Source organism: Megalobrama amblycephala, linkage group LG14, assembly GCF_018812025.1.
Source record: "Megalobrama amblycephala isolate DHTTF-2021 linkage group LG14, ASM1881202v1, whole genome shotgun sequence".
NCBI lineage: Eukaryota > Metazoa > Chordata > Actinopteri > Cypriniformes > Xenocyprididae > Megalobrama > Megalobrama amblycephala.
This window is the reverse complement of record NC_063057.1, coordinates 27,128,798-27,151,306: the sequence shown is the minus strand read 5'-3', so window position 1 is coordinate 27,151,306 and position 22,509 is coordinate 27,128,798. Positions and strand designations below refer to the sequence as shown.

General features: G+C 42.5%; 1 protein-coding gene across 1 annotated transcript in view; it reads left to right on the top strand.

Moving 5' to 3' along the window:
• The window catches only part of LOC125246326, a 110,182-nt gene extending 94,017 nt beyond the window's left edge, over window positions 1-16,165 (top strand). Inside the window, exons 10-11 of the mRNA XM_048157287.1 lie at window positions 1,405-1,429; window positions 15,406-16,165. Of these exons, the coding sequence (XP_048013244.1) occupies window positions 1,405-1,429; window positions 15,406-15,476 (96 nt within the window). The 3' untranslated portion in view covers window positions 15,477-16,165. The remainder of the gene's footprint in view (window positions 1-1,404; window positions 1,430-15,405) is intronic.
• Window positions 16,166-22,509: the final 6,344 nt, after the last annotated feature.

The following is a 22,509-nucleotide window of genomic DNA, read 5'->3' as shown; positions in this document are numbered from 1 at the left end:
TTTTTTTTTTTACATTTTTTACGACCTACCGACCATTTTTTATTTTTTTGGCTGTTACGGCAAACCAAAATATTTTTAAGGATGGCCTTAGCCACGACCAGTTGTAGCAATAAAATACATGTTCTTACAGGTATTCAAGATTATTTTATTAATCATCTGGCATGCGATGAGCCATCTCGGTTTATGTGTTTCATCCACTTCTGACGCACATCTTGGTCCTCCGCTCGACCAGGAACTCTGTGCAATCCGTATGGCCGTAAACATGGGCAGTCAATGTGCAACAAAGGTTTGTGGATTACACAAACGGTTTTAATCCAGGCCTGTAGTTTTGTGCTGTTGTTAAAACAACCAACCACACAACACGCTCTTCCCGGCATCACTGCACAGCATACGTACTAAAAAAACTATATACCTAACATCTGCTACAGCCTACGGGACCAGCACGCTACTTCTGCTACTTCCTTAGCAGCAAGGCACGCAGTAATGGCGGCACTTCTTTATGTCTGTGTTTCGCCGGATTTGTCTATAGATGGTGCTGTTCAAAGATATGATTGGGCCAGTCCAGTGTCAATCAAGAAAACAACCAATGGGCCGCTGAGCTACATGTTTCATGAGCCGCGTCTGTCAGAAGGAAAAAAAACTACCCTATGTGATATTTTTGACTAAAGTGTTTTGGGCCAGCAGCCCGGTGTCAATTGAAAAAGCATTGGGCCGCCGATCTAGGCCTACCACTTTCGGGCCGAGAGAATTTCTTTTTTTTTTTTGCGGTCGGCGACCGTCGGCCCCAAAAAGCACGTCGGCCCACCGGGAAAGTGCCCGGTATGCCAGATGGCCAGTCCACCCGTGTCCCCCATACTGTTGTTATGACACACGTCATAGTGAATGTCAGAAAAGGAACTGAAGGTCATGTGTTAATGTAGATCCCCAGGAGTGCACCCACTGATAAAATGTAATTACTGTATTACTGTATTTATCTCCAGTTTCCACCACAATTTATTGATATGCAGCATAGGGGAACTGGAGACACTAAACCGTCCGTATAGGTGCGAATGTGTGTGAGTGATGGACTGGCTATCTGTCCAAGGTGTCCCCCACCTGTGACTCAAGATGCTGAGATAGGCTACAGCATCCCAGAGGATTGGAGAATGGTTTGGAGAATGCATAAATAAATTAATCTATGGATAAGGACTTTATGACATAAACATTTCTCAGGACATATCTGAGTCAAGCACAACTATTCATATTTTGATAATTGTTACAAATTGTAAGCTTTTTTATGTAAGAGAAATCCATTTTTATGTAAGAAAAACTTTTGAAAGCACTTTAGGATTCAAAGTTGGAAGTAATGTTGCTTTAGTAATTGTGTACATTTATTTATTTATCTATTTTTTTTTTTTTTTTTAGTGCATCATATGCTGTTCATGCTGCGGTAAGCATCTCTATTTACAATCTTTTGTGTATTGCTAGAGAATAAATTATTACATTACATTAAAATTATGTGGAAAGTAGAAGATTTATTTAAAATTTTATGCTGTATAGTCCCAATTCTCTCTGAGACTAGGTAAACCTAACCTTGAAACTTGTCATGTGCCACTGAATTTTGGAACATGTTGTTGCACCTCCAGTAGTGACTGACACATGAGTTGAGGAATCTTTAGTTACTGATGTAATTAATACACAAAATTCAAGGTTGTATTTTTGGGGAGCTTATTGTTTTAAGTAGATTAGGTTATTTAACTATTACTAGGACACTGTTACTATAAAAAAGAAAAAAGCATTAACTTTTTTTTTTACATTGTGTAAAAAGACCATCGTAAATAAATATTATAATTTATTCATATTTTTAATAAATGTCAATTAAACATATTTATAAATGTTTAAAGGGGTCATGAACTGCATTTTTTAATGTTTCCTGGGGTGCACTTTTTTTTATTTTTACATCAAAAATTGTCATAATTTAGTAATTTTTCCTACCCTGATTTTAGCCCTCTAATTTTAACTCTCTGTTTCAAGGGGCATGTCTGCTGTGAAACTAAACATCTTTGCATTTGAAATAGCAAGTATTACATGTAGAACCCTCTTGAAAACTTTTAGCACATTTTTACTATTACAGCTTTCAAGGTTAAGTAATTGAAGAGTTCTTTGCAAAAACAGATAAACATGTTTTCAGAGTTATTTAAGTAATATCAATCAAGCTCCATTTGGGTTGTTTTGATTAAGTAATAGTAACTCCAAAAAATACAGGCAACTTACAAAATTAAAGTTCATTGAAAGTATGTTTTTATATATATATATATATATATATATATATATATATATATATATTTATACAACAGTTCTGTCTGGTTCTCGAATCTGATTTGCTAATAGCCGTGCAATATTTCAGTGATAACAGCACTCCTACCTTTTCACCATTTGTATCACTCCGCTAGAAGTGACCGTCATGGCGGCCGAGCAAATCCAACGTCATTTTTGCACATACTACTTGTTGTACCATGAACTGTAGTTTTAAAGGTGTCCTAGAACCCTTTTTCACAAGATGTAATATAAGTCTAAGGTGTCCCCTGAATGTATCTGTGAAGTTTCAGCTCAAAATACCCCATAGATTTTTTATTATTACATTTTTTATCTGCCTATTTTGGGGCTTAATTAGAAATGCACCGTTTCTGTGCGTGTCCCCTTTAAATGCTCGCGCTCCCCGCCCCCAAGCTCACAACTTTATAATACATTGCATAAACAAAGTTCACACAGCTAATATAACCCTCAAAATGGATCTTTACATGTCATGCAGCATATCAGATCATGTAAGTATAGTATTTATTTGGATGTTTATTTTATTCTAAATGAGTTTGATAGTAGCCTATGCTGTGGCTAACTGGCTAAAGCTAACATTACACACTGTTTAAGAGATTTATAAATAATGAAGTTGTGTTTATGAATTATACAGACTGCAAGTCTTAATGAAAATAACAACATGGCTCTGTCTCCGTAAATACAGTAAGAAACAATGGTAACTTTAACCACATTTAACAATACATTAGCAACATGCTAACGAAACATTTAGAAAGACAATTTACAAATATCACTAAAAATATCATGATATCATGGATCATGTCAGTTGTTATTGCTCCATCTGCCATTTTTCGCTATTGTCCTTGCTTGCTTACCTGCCTAAAGTCTGTTAGTCTCCAGACGTTAATACTGCCTTGTCTAAATGCCTTGAACATGGGCTGGCATATGCAAATCTTGGGGGCGTACATATTAATGATCTTGACTGTTGCGTCACAGTCGGCGTTATGTTGAGATTCGCCTGTTCTTCAGAGGTATTTTGCAAAAATCAAATTTACATAAGAAGGAGGAAACAATGGTGTTTGAGACTCACTGTATGTCATTTCCATGTACAGAACACTTGTTATTCAACTATGCCAATTTCAATTCTAGGGCACCTTTAATAGTTTTTTTGATGACAATGTAGTTGTTTAGACCTGAAATATGTGACTCATATTTAATAATAGCGCCTATTTTACAATTTGTTTTGATGTTTTCGGAGATGTGAGTTCCAGGGCATCAGGGGCCGTTCAGTGCTTGTGTAAGCGCAAAGAACAGCTTCATCTCGGCCAGTGCTTCAGGGATTTGCCGCTGACTCTTATCGTGGTTAAACATTAGACATAAATCAATTTGAGTACATTAAACGGGCAATCTTTGGTCTTATTAATCTATTATTTGTTCCAGAGCAAGTCGAATTGTGCTATGTTTAATTTGATAATAATTACCTTACATCCTTTATATAGCATAGCATATTGGCTACAACTAGATGGGACATATCAGAAAAAGACTCTTCTCCGCTTCCTCTTCTTGCTCCCTTTAAAAAACATACCCTTTATAGACAATGTTTTTTGAGCAAAGAAAACGCTTTACAATTATTTTTTCAAACATCTGATCTTTATTTACTTTTGCATTGCATAGACGAGATGTCCAAACTGCGTGCGGCACTTCATTCACGAGGTGAGGTGGATTTATGAGGTTTGACTGATGGTTTGAGGATGGCATTACGAGGTTTTGTCACAAGCTCTTTAAAATCCTTTTCATTCGTTAAATATTTGTGACCTGATCCAGCAAAATGAGTCACAGTGACCCAAATTTCAAAATTGAGATTTTGGTATCAATGGAAAGATGAGACAATAAGCTTTAAAATGATATCCTAGTCAAAGTCATACCTTGAAGGGTTTTAAAGATATACCCATTTGAATTATGGTCGTCTGCCCTCTTTTTCCAATTGAAAACCTGAGAAAATCGCTTTTAAAGTTTTTTGCCCGTTTTTTTGTTGATAACTTTCAAAATCCATTGCATTTAAAGGGATAAACTATTTTACAGCTTAATTTGACCAAAGACATTTTTATATATATATAAGTGCTATTAAACCAGGCTGAAGCTCAAATTAGTTTAAAGTATTTATTTGAATTAACCCTTTAAGACCTGAAGGCTTTTTTAGAGTTCTTTTTTCTTTTTTTTTCCTTTTTTCTGAGCAACACACACAAAAGTAAAGACTCATAACTCCAAAACTCTAGCAAGGAGAGTCAAAAGGTAGGTATCATTTGTTAGAAAACATTTTAAGAAAATATAAATTACATTACATTTGGACATTTTCTTGCTGAGAAACAGCTGATAAAAGACAAAATATATATATAATTTTTTAAAATAATTTTTCTTTTTTTATTTGACATGGAATAACTCAGGAACACAATAAGATCGCTAAAAAATTCTTTTTTGGTGATGCTCTCCTATACAGGTCCTTCTCAAAAAATTAGCATATTGTGATAAAGATCATTATTTTCCATAATGTAATGATAAAAATTAAACTTTCATATATTTTAGATTCATTGCACACCAACTGAAATATTTCAGGTCTTTTATTGTTTTAATACTGATGATTTTGGCATACAGCTCATGAAAACCCAAAATTCCTATCTCAAAAAATTAGCATATTTCATCCGACCAATAAAAGAAAAGTGTTTTTAATACAAAAAAAAGTCAACCTTCAAATAATTATGTTCAGTTATGCACTCAATACTTGGTCGGGAATCCTTTTGCAGAAATGACCGCTTCAATGCGGCGTGGCATGGAGGCAATCAGCCTGTGGCACTGCTGGGGTGTTATGGAGGCCCAGGATACTTCGATAGCGGCCTTAAGCTCATCCAGAGTGTTGGGTCTTGCGTCTCTCAACTTTCTCTTCACAATATCCCACAGATTCTCTATGGGGTTCAGGTCAGGAGAGTTGGCAGGCCAATTGAGCACAGTAATACCATGGTCAGTAAACCATTTACCAGTGGTTTTGGCACTGTGAGCAGGTGCCAGGTCGTGCTGAAAAACGAAATCTTCATCTCCATAAAGCTTTTCAGCAGATGGAAGCATGAAGTGCTCCAAAATCTCCTGATAGCTGGCTGCATTGACCTGCCCTTGATAAAACACAGTGGACCAACACCAGCAGCTGACATGGCACCCCAGACCATCACTAACTGTGGGTACTTGACACTGGACTTCAGGCATTTTGGCATTTCCTTCTCCCCAGTCTTCCTCCAGACTCTGGCACCTTGATTTCCGAATGACATGCAAAACTGAGCAACAGTCCAGTGCTGCTTCTCTGTAGCCCAGGTCAGGCGCTTCTGCCGCTGTTTCTGGTTCAAAAGTGGCTTGACCTGGGGAATGCGGCACCTGTAGCCCATTTCCTGCACACACCTGTGCACGGTGGCTCTGGATGTTTCTACTCCAGACTCAGTCCACTGCTTCCGCAGGTCCCCCAAGGTCTGGAATCGGTCCTTCTCCACAATCTTCCTCAGGGTCCGGTCACCTCTTCTCGTTGTGCAGCGTTTTTTGCCACACTTTTTCCTTCCCACAGACTTCCCACTGAGGTGCCTTGATACAGCACTCTGGGAACAGCCTATTCGTTCAGAAATTTCTTTCTGTGTCTTACCCTCTCGCTTGAGGGTGTCAATGATGGCCTTCTGGTCGGCAGTCTTACCCATGATTGCGGTTTTGAGTAATGAACCAGGCTGGGAGTTTTTAAAAGCCTCAGGAATCTTTTGCAGGTGTTTAGAGTTAATTAGTTGATTCAGATGATTAGGTTAATAGCTCGTTTAGAGAACCTTTTCATGATATGCTAATTTTTTGAGATAGGAATTTTGGGTTTTCATGAGCTGCATGCCAAAATCATCAGTATTAAAACAATAAAAGACCTGAAATATTTCAGTTGGTGTGCAATGAATCTAAAATATATGAAAGTTTAATTTTTATCATTACATTATGGAAAATAATGAACTTTATCACAATATGCTAATTTTTTGAGAAGGACCTGTATGTGAGCTGCATCTGGTTCAAATTTCGTGGTGATATTATAAAGAATAGTTTGAAAAATTGATGTTCATTTTTTCCGCAGCCAGGTGGCGCCAACGGGCGGTAAACTCTGGTTTAGAGGTGCTTCTCAGCACTCGTTATGAGTTTTTCAAAATGGTTAGATGCATTAAAAAGATGAGATTCTAAGCTTTAAAATGATATCTATTTTGTGTTATTCCACGTTGGAAAACGAACATGGATGGGTCCGGGAACATTGGATACACACTGCATCCCGGAGAGATGAGAGACATGTTTTTAGCCAAGTATGTTAAATCATTTCGTGAGTAATATCTTGTGATCAACGCAATATATTATATTGATTTCGGATTCATTTTAATCTTGAGAATCTGCTTTAAATATTGATGTGCGATTTTTATGATCTGTGCATTTTTCATGAAGTTATGAGCACGTGAAATACATACTTGTATTCAGTTAGCTGCTGTGCTATTTTTGTTGTAAACGCATATTACTCAGACTCATTAGAGGATGAAAACAACACAACAGAAGCATGTTGGAGGCTTGATATGAAAGATTAAAGTCTCTGGTTTTGTATGCAAAAGGAATTTTTGTGCTACCTATATGGATTCAGTTTTTATTGGCTTTTAAAGAGAGACACGCAAATGGGAGTTTTATTTTATAAGGCGCGCTAGTCTGACAGGAGGATGGCTGGACCGATCGCGTGCCTGTCAGTCGAAACGGGGCTTCCCATTGTTAAAAATCAGCGTTTAGGTCAGTGTGTTTACATTTCTAAGCTTTTTGATTGGTTCTATACAACGTGTAACACCATATTTGTAGAGCAGAGATAATGACGTTTCAGGGGATACCGGGAAATGCTCATAAGTGATGAGAGGAGTTGAGAAGTTCATTTCCAGCAAATTTAGTAAAACCATGTCAAATTCAATAGCCATTTAAATACCTTTACTCAATTATCTGGACTACGAAACTTTGGGAGATTATTTTTGAAAGTCTGTTCTTTGAAATTAGCTTAAAAAAAAAAAAAATCGATTTTTTCATTGTTTTTCCACATTATTGGCCCATATCTTAAAATAGAACGTTGCGACTTCCGACTCATTTCGCCAGATCGGATCACATTTATAAAAACCCACATATGCATTTTTTTTATTATTATTATTATTTTTTTAAATAAAATAAAACAAAACAAACATTTGGAAATATAGAGATATGAAGTGTAGCATTTATTTTACTTTATTACTTTTTTGGCATTTGGTAATTATCCAAGGCACACTTGACAACCATCACGGGCACACTAGTGCTTTACTTTTGACTAAACTGTACAATTCTGTTTATTTGTTGTTCAGTAAATAATATTTGATATAAATATGTCCATTAGTGTGTAATATGGATTGAGTGAAAGTTAATACGCCATTTGAAGGTGGCAACACTTTACAGGTGAATGAGTCACTGAGTCACAAGAGACTTTTAAATTGAAAGGAACTTTTGCAAAGGAAGTTGTTTTAGCGCTGTGGTGTTATGGATGTTATGGAAAATTTAAGATTGCTTTCCTCAGCGGACATTCAAACGGACTTTTATAATGGATATAATATTACAAACATCGACTTGAAGAATGAATGTTATGAAATATATCAGACACAGGTAATAGCCTACTCTCTCAGGCGATATCTCTCTCTCTCTCTCTCTCTCTCTCAATACTGTACAAAATTCAACGAGTTTCAATGGAGGGTCTCAACGTTCCTTCGTTACTAGTTCTAAAGTGACGTTTTAGAATCAGTAACGGAGGCTTGGTCCAACTCTCAACTTGAGATTTGAATCCGTGGCGGAAGGAAGTAGTGCTTCACAAAAGAGGTTTTTAAAGACACTCCGTTGTTGTTTTTATTTGTTTACACACTCGTGCCGTCGAACTGTTGTATGGCTGTATATCAGCATGCTGTGATTACCTACGGATGAATCACAGCCGTGCTGATATAAAGCCAGATCGCACAGCTACTCGTGTGATATTGCTCATATATATAATATATATATATATATATATATATATACACACACAATACAATATATTATATATACTACAATAATGTTACAATACTGAGGAAATGATATGTAAAGTAGTGAGTGTACAGCTTGTATAACAGTGTACATTTGCTGTCCCCTCAAAATAACTCAATACACAGCCATTAATGTCTAAATCGCTGGCCACAAATGTGAGTACACCCCTAGGTGAATATGTCCAAATTGGGCCCAAAGTGTCAATATTTTGTGTGGCCACCATTATTTTCCAGCACTGCCTTAACCCTCTTGGGCATGGAGTTCACAGGTTGCCACTGGACTCCTCTTCCACTCCTCCATGACGACATCAGGAGCTGGTGGATGTTAGAGACCTTGCGCTCCTCCACCTTCCGTTTGAGGATGCCCCTCAGATAATCAATAGGATTTAGGTCTGGAGACATGCTTGGCCAGTCCATCACCTTTACCCTCAGCTTCTTTAGCAAGGCAGTGGAATACTGCCCTGCGGCCCATTCTCCGAAGGGAGGGGATCATGCTCTGCTCGTTCATGGTTCCCTCAATGAACTGTAGCTCCCTAGTGCTGGCAGCACTCATGCAGCCCTAGACCATGACACTCCCACCACCACGCTTGACTGTAGGCAAGACACACTTGTCTTTGTACTCCTCACCTGGTTGCTGCCACACACGCTTGACACCATCTGAACCAAATAAGTTTATCTTGGTCTCATCAGACCACAGGACTGGTTCCAGTAATCCATGTCCTTAGTCTGCTTGTCTTCAGCAAACTGTTTGCGGGCTTTCTTGTGCATCATCTTTAGAAGAGGCTTCCTTCTGGGACGACAGCCATGCAGACCAGTTTGATGCAGTGTGTGGTGTATAGTCTGAGCACTGACAGGCTGACCCCCCACCCTTTCAACCTCTGCAGTAATGCTGGCAGCACTCATACATTCTATTTCCCAAACACAACCTCCGGATATGACGCTGAGCACGTGCACTCAGCTTCTTTGGTCGACCATGGTGAGGCCTGTTCTGAGTGGAACCTGTCCTGTTAAACTGCTGTATGGTCTTGGCCACCGTGCTGCAGCTCAGTTTCAGGGTCTTGGCAATCTTCTTATAGCCTACGCCATCTTTATGTAGAGCAACAATTCTTTTTTTCAGATTCTCAGAGAGTTCTTTGCCACGAGGTGCCATGTTGAACTTCCAGTGACCAGTATGAGAGAGTGAGAGTGATAACACCAAATTTAACACAGCTGCTCCCCATTCACAACTGAGACCTTGTAACACTAACAAGTCACATGACACTGAGGAGAGAAAATGGCTAATTGGGCCCAATTTGGACATTTTCACTTAGGGGTGTACTCACTTTTGTGGCCAGCGGTTTAGACATTAATGGCTGTGTGTTAAGTTTTTTTGATGGAACAGCAAATTTACACTGTTATACAAGCTCTACACTCACTACTTTACATTGTAGCAAAATGTAATTTCTTCAGCGACTATGAGGAGGACACCCAAGCAAATGTGTTTTTTCTGAACATCTGCACTATTGCACCCATCCAAGTGCACACACACAGTATTAAACACACACACACACACACACACACACACACACCGTGAACACACACCCGGAGCTGTGGGCAGCATTGATGAGCATTGTAGCCAATCACAGACATGTTGAGCGCATGAATGCAGTGATTCGTTGATTTTAACGGGAGTCCAGAACTCAGTCACTGATAAACTCGTGCTGTTTGATTGACAGCTCCAGTGACTGTAAAGGGAGCATTCTTTGATTGCTTTCTGTAATTTAATCACAGTTTAAATAAGATATTGTTTTCATTCTACTAAGAAAACAATGTGAAGTTGACTGTTTAGTCACTGGATTGATTTATTCTTCACTGTTGAAAACTGCCTAGCAAGCTCTAAGACAGTGTCGCCGAAGAGGTCACCTTGAAAGATGGGGAAGTGATGTAATGATTTTTATAATCATTACATATCATAAATCACTGGTCACAGATCAGGCATTAGAATTAACACAGTTATTTACATGTTGTGGCAATACTGTCGTAATACTGTCATAATGTCGTAATGCTAGGAATTCGGTACATATCACTGTGGATTCTGGTAAGAAAGTCTCAATTTCAGTGCAGGCTTTGCAAATAGACTTTTATGATATGGACTATATAATAAATAAATAAAATAACCACATTCCTAGCATTATGATTATTTGGAAGGTAACGTTATTTATAGTCCAGTGATCGATTCTCTCCTTCATCTCACTAACAAACCAGTGGGCAGGGCTAAAGTTGCAATGATGAATTTAGGTGTTGATTTTCTTCTACAGAGGTGGTCTTTCAGCTATCTATTATAGGCACATTTTACAACGAGTTGTTCGCTGGGCTTGGTTACAATAAAACCTGTTTTGGGAGGATCTATTGACAGAAATGCAATGTAATATAGTCTATATAACTATGTTTTCAGTGAACTATTATGTTTTTATTACCTTAGAATAAGCCATTACTACACTGAACAACATTATAAATGAAGAACACTTTTTCACTGAAGAACACTTTTGTTTTTGCCACCATTTTTCATGAGCTGAACTCAAAGATCTAAAACTCAAAAAGCCCTTTTAAAGGGCTTTTTGGAAGGCCAGAATACACACTGGACATGTCACCCATTGAGCATTTTTGGGATGCTCTGGATCGGCGTATACTACAGCGTGTTCCAGTTCCTGCCAATATCCAGCAACTTCGCACAGCCATTGAAGAGGAATGGACCAACACTCCACAGGCCACAATCAACAACCTGATCAACTCTAGGCGAAGGAAATATGTTGCACTGCGTGAGGCAAATGGTGGTCACACCAGATACTGACTGGTTTTTGCATATACATATAAAGTCTTAGATCTTTGAGTTCAGCTCAATGAAAAATGGGGGCAAAAACAAAAGTGTTGCATTTATAATTTTGTTCAGTTTACATACACCACAGGTCCCCTTACATGTTAAGTCACCATTATGCACCGGCATGTTTCTACAGCAGCCCTAAATAGACAAACAATCTACAGAGTGTGTTTAGTCACTATGTTGTTCTTTTTTCAAGTTACATGTTGAGATTGTGTGAAGACAGTCTGTTTAATTGGATGACTGCTGAGCTCCAGAAAATCAGTAATGAGGTGGCTTTGACAGCTATAGATTTGAAAAACAAAAAGGCAGGAAAATAGAACCCTAAACTCTAACACAAAGAACCATTTCAGCACATAAAAGGTTATTCAAGACAGTAAGGTTCTAAATATAACTTTTACTACATGTAAAGAACCTTTAAAGAACAATCTATTTTATAATGTAAAAAAGGACAAACAAAACTTACACACCTTTAGAAAAATAATATAAACATTACAATATTCAGGTATACAGTACATACAAGATGCTCTGCAATAGGCTATTAGTCCTACAACGGGACATAAGACAGATATATAAACCTTACATGGAGAAGACTACCCAGATAGCAGACCAACATTGATTCAACGTTGAATCAATGTTAATGCCTTAACCAAAATAACGTTGAATCAATGTTGATCAACGTTGAATTTTAAGTTGATTTTTCATCAGGTTTGCACCCTGAAATAATGTTATTTCAATGATGAAAAATAGATCAACATGGTTGTAATACCAATGTTTTTTCAACCTTAGTTAAATCACCTATTTAACATTGAATTAACGTGGAAACAATATCAAATCAATCTTGCTTTATGTACAGCAAGATTCTAATTTCAATCAGAGACAATGTAAGGGCAGCAGTTAATATGGTTTTAATGAAAAATTCACAACTTCCTTCAGTTTACATACAAATGTATTCATTTATAACCACACACTGTTTGAACAGGAATTAACATCACATTCAGGAAAAACAAGTGGCTGTAAAAATGGCATTTCATGGTGACTAAAACAAATAGACCTGGTTTCACAGACAGAGCTTAGGCTAAGCCAGGACCAGACCTTAGTTCAATTATTTAAGTAGATTTTAGAGACATGCCTTAGAAAATTGTTTATCTTGAGACAAAACAATGGCAGTGACATATTTTAAGATATGTTTTCAGTTAAAACTGCTCAGACATACATTTTAGTCTGGGACTAGATTTAAGCCTTGTCTGTGAAAGGGGTTAAGCAGTAATAATAAAAAAATAAAAAAACATTATTGGCATTCATCTTGAGACAAAACAATAGCACAGACAAATTGTAAGATGTCAGTGCAAGTTACTTTCAGTTAAAACAGCTCAAACGTGCATTTTAGTCATTGGAAAGAGCCTGGAAAACTGTGACAACAAATGCAATCTGCATCTGTAAATTTTAAGTAAATACAAATGGAAACTCACCAACAAAGACAGAAACACAGTACTACAGACTGAAACACTACCACAGTTCACTGTTCAGGACTTGATGCAAAAAGTATGTCCTTATTCATTAAATTGATACTCTGACGAACACCACGAGCAATGCCCGAAAGCTGATCAGGAGCATAAACGGAGCCAGTTTTGCAGAAACAGAAAATACAAACTTTGAGGACTCCTTTTCTCAGCCTTCACTTGATGTAAGGCATCTAAAGAAAACAAAAACCAACAGGAAGTTAGAACTACACAATGTAGTGTATGACTGACAGAAGGTGGGTCATATATATTTGGAAATGTGACTGTTACAATGTACTACAAAATTAAGTGAAACTTGAAATATGATTTAAAAAAAAAAAAGGTTTAAGTTAAAACACGCTGAATTCAAATGTATGACTATTTAATATAAACCATTATAGGTTGATGTATATCATACCCAGAAGCAGGGCACAAGCTGATGTGACTGAAGTGAGTTGATTCAAAACTTTCTCTCCCTCGATCACAATGCCAAGGTTAGCAGGTGGTTCATGAAGTTCTCCAGCTCCTTCATAATAATGAACATCACCACGAAGAGCTGCTCAAGGTCACCCTCACAATCATCTGTCTGGTTATCCTAAAGTTGTGCACATAAAACAAACCAGTTTCATCGCCTTTTGCTAGAATGACTACAAAATAAACAAATTTATACTTTTTCTGAAAAAATAACATGGGAACACAGGCAAAACAAAACACAAAAGTTACATGAATCTGGGATGGCATAAAGGTGAGTTAATGAACATTGGTTTGGACATTAGTAATTCATTATCTATTAACAACTATATCAGTTTTTATAGAAATTACTTACCATGTATTGTAAAGTGTCCTCAGTCATCAAACATCATTGAAAAACTTTAGGTCCTAAGGGGAGAAACATTTTTACAGCCCTAATTAGTGGTCGATAGTTGTTTGCCAGGTCAATTAATTAGTTGTGCAAATACTATTATTATAATATACTATTTCTACTACTACTATAAAAAAAAAACATGATCATGATACTAAAAAAAAGACGCTCGTGCGGGATCCTTGCAGATGAGACATGGGCGTCGGAACCATTGTATGTGGGTGGGACAAGAGATGTTGTCAGGGTATGTCAGTAAAACTCCAATCAGCCGTTAGGCTATAGCCTACTGTGCTCGAGGCGCGAACTCAAGAATTGCTCGCGCAAATGCGCAGGCGCGCGCTGCATATTACTTTAATTATAGCTTAACTAAAGAGCAAAAGAAGCTACGGGCATGCGCCATCATTATTCTGTTGTAAATGTCATGAAAATTACCAAAGATGCGATTAAAGCTGCCTCAAAACTGTGAATGTATGTATTTGTTGACATGGTTAAAGCTATTGTTATCCAATTTGTTGGCCTTAAAACATCTTAAAATGCATATATGAACACCAAGGAAATCAAAATTTTCTCGGGGGAGCATGCCCCCCAACCCCCCTAGCATAATGCATTTTGTGACCTCAGTAATTATGAAACCCTGCATACGCCCCTGCTTCTTTTCTATCTAACGAAATCAAAGGTAAACGTGTATTCCTCCAGTTGTGCGCGCGTTGTTCGCATTCTATTAAAAACAAATCAATAACTACCGATTGATTGGCATTTTATCTATCTATATATTATATATACATATATATAAATTGCATAAAAAAATTTGGAGGGAGGACCCACCCACATTTTTTTTGCTTCCGACGCCCATGAGATGAGATGTTTGAGTAGTTGTGAATTTAGTGTTTAGGTTGAAAGATTGTAACGTTATTAAATTAATAATGTCCAGCTTTTTCATCTCACTGACTTCCAACTGGTTGGAGTTTATCTACACTTCAGTTGGCAGGATTTTTTTTTTTTTTTTTTTTGTGGGACTAGAGGGAAGGGTCATGAGGAGCATGAATGCTAATGTGAATAAAGTGTTGTATGAGGGGACAGATGGATTGACATAGTCTAAGTTCCACCAGTGATGAAGCTGACCAAAAATAAACGTTGATTCAATGTTGTCTTTTTCAACACTGAAAAGCATTGAAAGTTCAACATTGATTCAATGTTATTTAGCATTGAATTTTCAATCTCAACCAAAATGATGATTCTGATAGAATTTCAACATTGAATCAATGTCACCTTGCTATCTGGGTAGTGGTTGTTGTACAAATTATATCTGGTATAGTAGGTGTAAAGGCTATGTTTGAAAGCAGCATACCATTAAATATCGTTCTGCTGTTAAGTGCATTTGTTACACAATCTACATTATGCTCCAGCAGACAGCAACATGTATTGACCACTACTGGAGGTGCCACTACATACTGCATCATCAATTTTCAGTGGCACATGCCACAATTCACTGGCAAGTGTCAAGTGAATATACTACAATCCACTGATACCCCTGAAAAGCCTATGTACTAAACATAACAGCATGTATTGATGTCTTCTATGTGTAATTAAATACCAAGACACTTAATGATAATGCCACTACATGGAAGTTGATCATTTACCCTGTAACCAATGAATAACTCCAGCCTTGTTTTATATGTGAACTATGTTTTATATATATTGAAAATAAGCTGACATTTTGGAAACAATAGTTATATGGATTAATAATTGAATGGTATTTTTTTTTTCTAGTAAAAAGAACGGTCAGCAACGACCCCCCCGAAATGGATGCACTAAACCAAGACAATCAAAGAGACAATTAAACAATTAACAATTAAATGACTTCTTGAAAACTAGGTAAAGGGACACTGAAAACAAATATAACTTTATTCAGTGAAGAAAGTCATGCAAGATGTTAAAAGAAAGGTTAGGACAGGGGTATCAAACTCAGTTCCTGGAGGGCCACAGCCCTGCAAAGTTTAGTTCCAACCCTGCTCCAAACACACATACCTAGGAGGGCATTTAAAAACTGAACTAGAACATAGCCCTAGTTTTCAAATAGGCCTGAAGGACTTGATTAGTTGAATCAGGTGCATTTAATTAGGGTTGAAGCTAAACTCTGCAGGGTTGTTCAGTATACTGAGATCTATTTTTTGCAATTTTGAGTTAACATCATAATTCAGATCTCTTTTCTCAGAATTTGTTTTTTGCAATTGGTTTTTGTCTTCATTCTACTGTTTAGTTTTGTTATTCTTTGTTAGTTTTGGTATTTTTCTTTATTTCTGTTTAACTTAACTCAACAAAAATGCATACATTTTGGGTAATTATAATTTACTTGTTTAAGCAATCAGGTATGTTGACTTTTCTAAGCTTGATATTTTGAAGCCTGTTTCTGCTATGATAAAACAAAGGTAACAGACTGTTTATCTCACAATTCTGACTTCATTGCTTGGAATTCTAACTTTATTCTCACAAATTTGAATTAAAGGAATTATGACTTTTTTTCTTGGAATACTGAGTGTTACGTGTTTAAAATTGTTAAATGGAATGACCGCAACATTTAAATGAGATGCAGCTGTTGCGGTGTGGGGAGGAACAAACCAAACAACAAGGGATGCAATTAATATCCGATATTTATTAACACGGTAGAAATAAGTCAACACAAGTAAGACATAAACTCAATGAAAGTAAGAAAAAAACGAGGATGTCGCCAAAGAAAAGAAATAATCAAAACAAAACCCACTAACTAGCGCCCACGCCCCTAAACTAACTACCAAAAATAAAATGTAGAAACAAAACCGAAAACTTCGGCGCGGCGCCTTAACTAAACTCCACTAAATAAATAAACAAAAATACAAGGGAGGCGAGCACCCACATTATAACTAACATTAATTGCTAGCTACCAAATCGAGCCGTCACGCACTATACGGAATTAACAATGGTCAGTGAGGTTGATGTTATCTCTGAGCTGTCTGCAGCAAAAGGTTTCATTATCGGTCAACCGTTCGGTTGACAGATAATGACTTCACGCCAGAATTCAAATGGGCTCAACCACTTGACACGAGACTTGTATCACTCTCTAACTCCGTCAGCTTAACTGTTACACAGAAACAAACAACCAGGTGCTGTCTCAATAAACCACAGACTAAATAAACAGTTCGCAGACACAAAGGATGGCTGGCTCTGGCTCGACAAGCGTGAGTGAGGTCCGAGCCCAAACGCTCACTGCAGGTGGAATGCCGCCAAAGCCTTTTAAATGATCAGCCACCCGCAGATTGGCAGAACGCTGGTTGGGACGTCAGAGCGTCATGACGTCACCAAGATGAGCACCGATTTACCGTCAACCTAAAATTCGACAGATAACAAAAGAAAAGGGAGGGAAAAACAACAACAATATACAAAAACATACGTGGAACGTAACACTGAGTTTTTGTATTTGTGAGTTTGCATTTCACCACTCACTAGCTAAACATGTAATTTGACAGCAGGCCATGCCCCTAATGTTGTCAATTAAGCTTTACTTGTATTGAACGTCTCGGTTACAAAGGTAACCCTCGTTCCCTGAAGGAGGGAACGGAGACGTACGTCGGACAGACCGACGAATAGGAATCTCGCTAGAGAGGCCAATCTACTTCGAGTGTAACTAAAACGAGCCAATGCACATTGGCATGCAATCATATGCATCAGCTGCTCGCCTCGCAGCGCGGGTATATAATGCGCAGCAGGTGCGCTGCATCTTCAGGTTTTCGCTGAGGAGCCGAACCGGATAGGCAGCAGCATCAGCGGGGTACAGCGACTGTGGCGACGGGACGTACGTCTCCGTTCCCTCCTTCAGGGAACGAGGGTTACCTTTGTAACCGAGACGTTCCCATTCAGTCGGTCACGTTCGACGTACGTCGGACAGACCGACGAATAGGAATCCCTACCAAAGCGCCACAGGAGCTGCCCCCTTCCAGCGCTCTGTAGTAAGCCACCTGAACCCCCTTGCCTGAGGATGGTGGGACAGGGCTAACACAGAGAGAGTCGATCACTGCTGTTCCCCAAAACCCATTCAGTGAGACTATTGGATAACGCTGGGAAAGCGTACCCTTTCGCTGGGAAAGGAACGCTGCGGAAGCCACATCCTTCCCCGAAGGAGTTATGTGGAGAAGTACATATGGACTAACCCTGTAGGGCTGTGCTACATATGGAAGAGCTGGGGTGACTCCAACCCGATGAAGGGTAGGTTCTCCCAGAGGGAAAGACACGGGCTTCGTTTAGGAGCAACCGTGGAACCAACCATATGGGATCCCCGTAGGGTCACACATATGGAACCCAGCCTAAACCCGGTTCTCAAGGATACAACGGAGTATAGGCCTGGCGCCAGACGCTCCGCCACGTCGGCTGCTGAAGGGATATCGGAGGACTCGACAGGGTCTGCCTTGTAGGGACTCTCTGGAGAAAAGAAGCGCATGTAGCGCAGCAAGCCGACACTAAGCCGGGGCCTCTCCATGCCTCTGACCTGTGGCGAGAACACGGGAGGAGACCGGCTCGACACGAAGGCTATAGTACCTAGCGAACGTGTAGGTGTCGCCCAGCCCGCAGCTCTACAAATGTCTGTCAGCGAGGCGCCACGAGCCAGCGCCCAGGAGGATGCGACACCTCTCGTGGAGTGAGCATGCAACCTGAGCGGGCAGGGCACGCCCTGAGCTTGGTAAGCCAGGGCGATGGCATCCACTATCCAGTGGGCCATCCTCTGCTTGGAGACAGCCTTTCCCTTCTGCTGGCCTCCATAACAGACAAAGAGCTGGTCTGAGGTCCTGAAGCTTCGAGTTCTGTCCATGTACAGTCGCAAGGCGCGAACTGGACAGAGCAAAGCCAGGGCTGGGTCTGCCTCCTCCGAAGGCAGCGCTTGCAGGCTCACCACCTGATCCCTGAAGGGAGTGGTAGGAACCTTGGGCACATAGCCAGGCCGGGGTCTCAGTACCACGTGGCTGTCACCCGGCCCGAACTCTAGGCACGATTCGTCGACCGAAAATGACTGCAGGTCCCCTACCCTCTTGATGGAGGCCAATGCCACCAGCAGCAAAGTCTTCATAGACAGAATCTTTAAGTCTGCTGACAGCAAAGGCTCAAAGGGAGCAATCTGAAGTGCTCTCAGCACCAGAGTGAGGTCCCAAGAGGGTATGGAGGGGGACGAGGAGGATTTAACCGTCTCGCCCCCCTAAGGAACCTGACGACCAGGTCGTGCTGACCAACAGATTTGCCATCTATGTGGTCGTGGTAAGCGGAGATAGCAGCAGTATGGACTTTGAGGGTGGAGGGGGACAGCCTACGCTCCAACCCTTGCTGCAAGAAGGAAAGCACGACTCCGATTCGAGCATCCTCGGGGGTGTTCTCGGCGAGAAGAGCACCACTCGACGAACAGGTTCCACTTCGAGGCGTAAGCACGTCTCGTAGACAGTGCAAGTGCCGAAGTGATGGTGTTAAGTACCTCAGGGGGTAAGTCACCTAGAACCTCCGCGTCCCATCCAGGGACCAGACATGGAGTTTCCAGAGGTCTGGATGCGGGTGCCAAAGAGTGCCCCGTCTCTGAGAAGAAGGTCCTTCCTCAGAGGAATGGGCCAGGGAGGGCTGTCGCAAGGAGTGAAAGTTCTGGGAACCAGGTCTGGTCGGGCCAATAGGGCGCAACTAAGAGGACCTGCTCCTCGTCCTCCCTGACTTTGCACAGGGTCTGTGCAAGTAGGCTCACTGGGGGAAACGCATATTTGCGAAGGCCCCGGGGCCAGCTGAGTGCCAGTGCGTCTGTCCCGAGTGTTCCCTCGGACAGGGGGTAAAACAACTGGCAGTGGGAGGTTTCCGGTGAGGCAAACAGGTCTACCTGAGCCTCTCCAAACTCTCTCCAGATCAGCTGGACCACCTGGGGGTGGAGTCGCCACTCTCCTGGCAGCTCAGCTCGTGATAGCTCGTCGGCCACATGGCTGAGCACACCAGGGACAAGAATGGCATGAAGCGACCTCAGACGCTTCTGACTCCAGAGGAGGAGATGGCGGGCGAGTTGCGACATGCGACGGGAGCGTAGACCACCTTGATGGTTGATGTACGCAACGGTCGCAGTGTTGTCCGTACGGACCAGTACATGCTTGCCCCGTAGCGGCCCTTTGAGGCGGCTCAGAGCAAGACGTACTGCTAGCAACTCGAGGCAATTGATGTGCCAATGCAGATGGGGTCCCGTCCAAACCCCTGACACTGCATGCCCGTTGTACGTGGCACCCCAGCCGGTGGCAGGAGCATCTGTGAATACCACAGCATGCCGGGACACTTGTTCTAGGGGCACTCCTGCCCGGAGAACAAAGGGTCCGCCTCGTCGGCCACACGGTTGAGCACACCGGGGACATGAATGGCGCGAAGCGACCTCAGATGCTTCCGACTCCACAGGAGGAGATGGCGGGCGAATTGCGACATGCGACGGGAGCGTAGACCACCTTGACGGTTGATGTACGCAACGGTCGCAGTGTTGTCCGTACGGACCAGTACACGCTTGCCCCGTAGCGGGCCTTTGAGGCGGCTCAGAGCAAGGCGTACTGCCAGCAACTCGAGGCAATTGATGTGCCAATGCAGATGGGGTCCCGTCCAAACCCCTGACACTGCATGCCCGTTGTACGTGGCACCCCAGCCGGTGGCAGAAGCATCTGTGAACACCACAGCATGCCGGGACACTTGTTCTAGGGGCACTCCTGCCCGGAGAAACAAAGGGTCCGACCACGGACTGAAGGTTTGGCGGCACTCCTGAGTGACTGGCACCCGGAACGTGCCGCGTTGCCATGCCCATCTCGGGACTCGGCCGTGAAGCCAGTGCTGAAGCGGTCTAATATGAAGCAGACCGAGCGGTGTTACAGCCGCTGCAGCCGCCATATGCCCCAGGAGCCTCTGAAAGAATTTCAGTGGGACCGCTGTCCTGCCGTTGAACGTATTCAGGCAGTTCAACACCGACCGAGCACGTTCCTCTGTGAGGCATGCTATCTGCTCGACCGAATCCAACTCCATACCGAGAAAAGAGATCCTCTGCACTGGGGCGAGTTTGCTCTTTTCCCAGTTGACCCGAAGCCCCAACTGGCTGAGGTGACTGAGCACCAAGTCCCTGTGTTCGCACAACTGATCCCGAGACTGTGCCAGAATGAGCCAGTCGTCTAGGTAGTTGAGAATGCGAACACCCTGTTCTCTCATGGGAACAAGGGCTCCCTCCACGACTTTCGTGAAGACGCGGGGAGACAGGGCCAGCCCGAAGGGTAGGACTCTGTACTGATATGCTCGACCTTCGAACGCGAATCTCAGGAATGGCCTGTGTCGCGGAAGAATCGAAACATGGAAGTACGCGTCCTTCAGGTCGATCGCTGCAAACCAATCTCGGGGACGGATGCATTCGAAAATGCGTTTCTGCGTGAGCATTTTGAACGGTAGCTTGTGGAGGCTCCGATTCAAAACTCGCAGGTCCAAGATCGGTCGTAACCCGCCGCTTTTCTTGGGTACAATGAAGTAGGGGCTGTAGAACCCTGACCTCAAATCGGCTGGAGGGACCGGCTCTATCGCGTCCTTCGCCAGTAGGACTGCGATCTCCGCACGCAGGACAGGGGCATCGGCATCTTTCACTGAAGTGAAGAGGATGCCCCTGAACTTGGGGGGGGCGCCGGGCGAGCTGAATCGCATAGCCGAGCCTGATGGTCCGAAGGAGCCAGCGAGACGGACTGGGGAGCGCTAGCCAGGCTCCCAGAGACCGCACAAGCGACACCAAGGGGACCACCGGCGTACCCGCCGCGGGGCAGCGAGGTGGAACGCAGGGACGCGGCCCGGGAGGCTCTCTGTGTGAGGCGGCCCGAAGCGGGGTCACAGTGTGCTGTGCAACACTTACCTGCTTCCACGGGTGGACAGAGGGAGCAGTCGAGGTTTTGCCTACCTGCTGCTCGCTGCTGTCCGCTGGCGACAGAAGAGGTGGATGAGAGTGGTGAGGTTCTTGCCCTCCCACTGCTCTCTGAGCCCTCTTCGGACCCGGAGATAGAGGAAACTGCTCTTTTATTGAAAACTTGGGTACCGCTGGCTGTAGGGCAGAAGCGGCTTCCCCACAGGCCTGATAAGCCTTGCCGGTAAGATCCGACGAGTACTTACAGGCCCGGGAAGGGAGAGACGGCTCCCCCCGCCAGGTGGAGTTAGGGCACAGTTGCATAGCAACGGCCCGTTCCACAGGGGGTATGCGCGTATAACCCTTCGCCGCTCCGCCATCAAGGGTGGTGAGGGAGGAGGACCCACCGACACGGTTTCGGGCAGTAAAAGGTGCCGTCCACGTGCCAGTGAGCTCTTCATGCACCTCCGGGAAGAAAGGTACTGGGGTGGGGGGCTGAGAACCAGCCCTTGCCACCCCGAGAAACCAATCGTCCAACCTCGAGGGCTCGGGACACGGTGGAGGATTCCACACGAGCCAGACCCTGTTGGTGGCCCGGGAAAGCATAGCCATCATTTCCGGGTCTGAATCGGGCACAGTTGTCACTCCCGAAGGAGGCAGCTGCGCCGACTCGTCATCCCCAGAAGCGTCAGGCTCACCCTCCGATGCAGCGATCGACATCCGGTCGTCTTGGGGAGCTCCGAAGGATACGGATGGTACACACCTCTGGGGTGGTCCACCGCGTTCCCCCGGCAGCTCTACTGGCTGCGGAGTGCAAGAGGGGCGAGGGTTCCTAGGGGGTTGGTTCCCCGAAGGAAGCGCGCTCACCGTAATCCTCAAGTCACCGGACCCGCTGCCCGAAGCAACCCTCTGGGGAGGATTGGAACGAGGCATGGGGACCGGGACTCCGCCCCTTTGCAGGAACTGGAGTCTCGACCGCA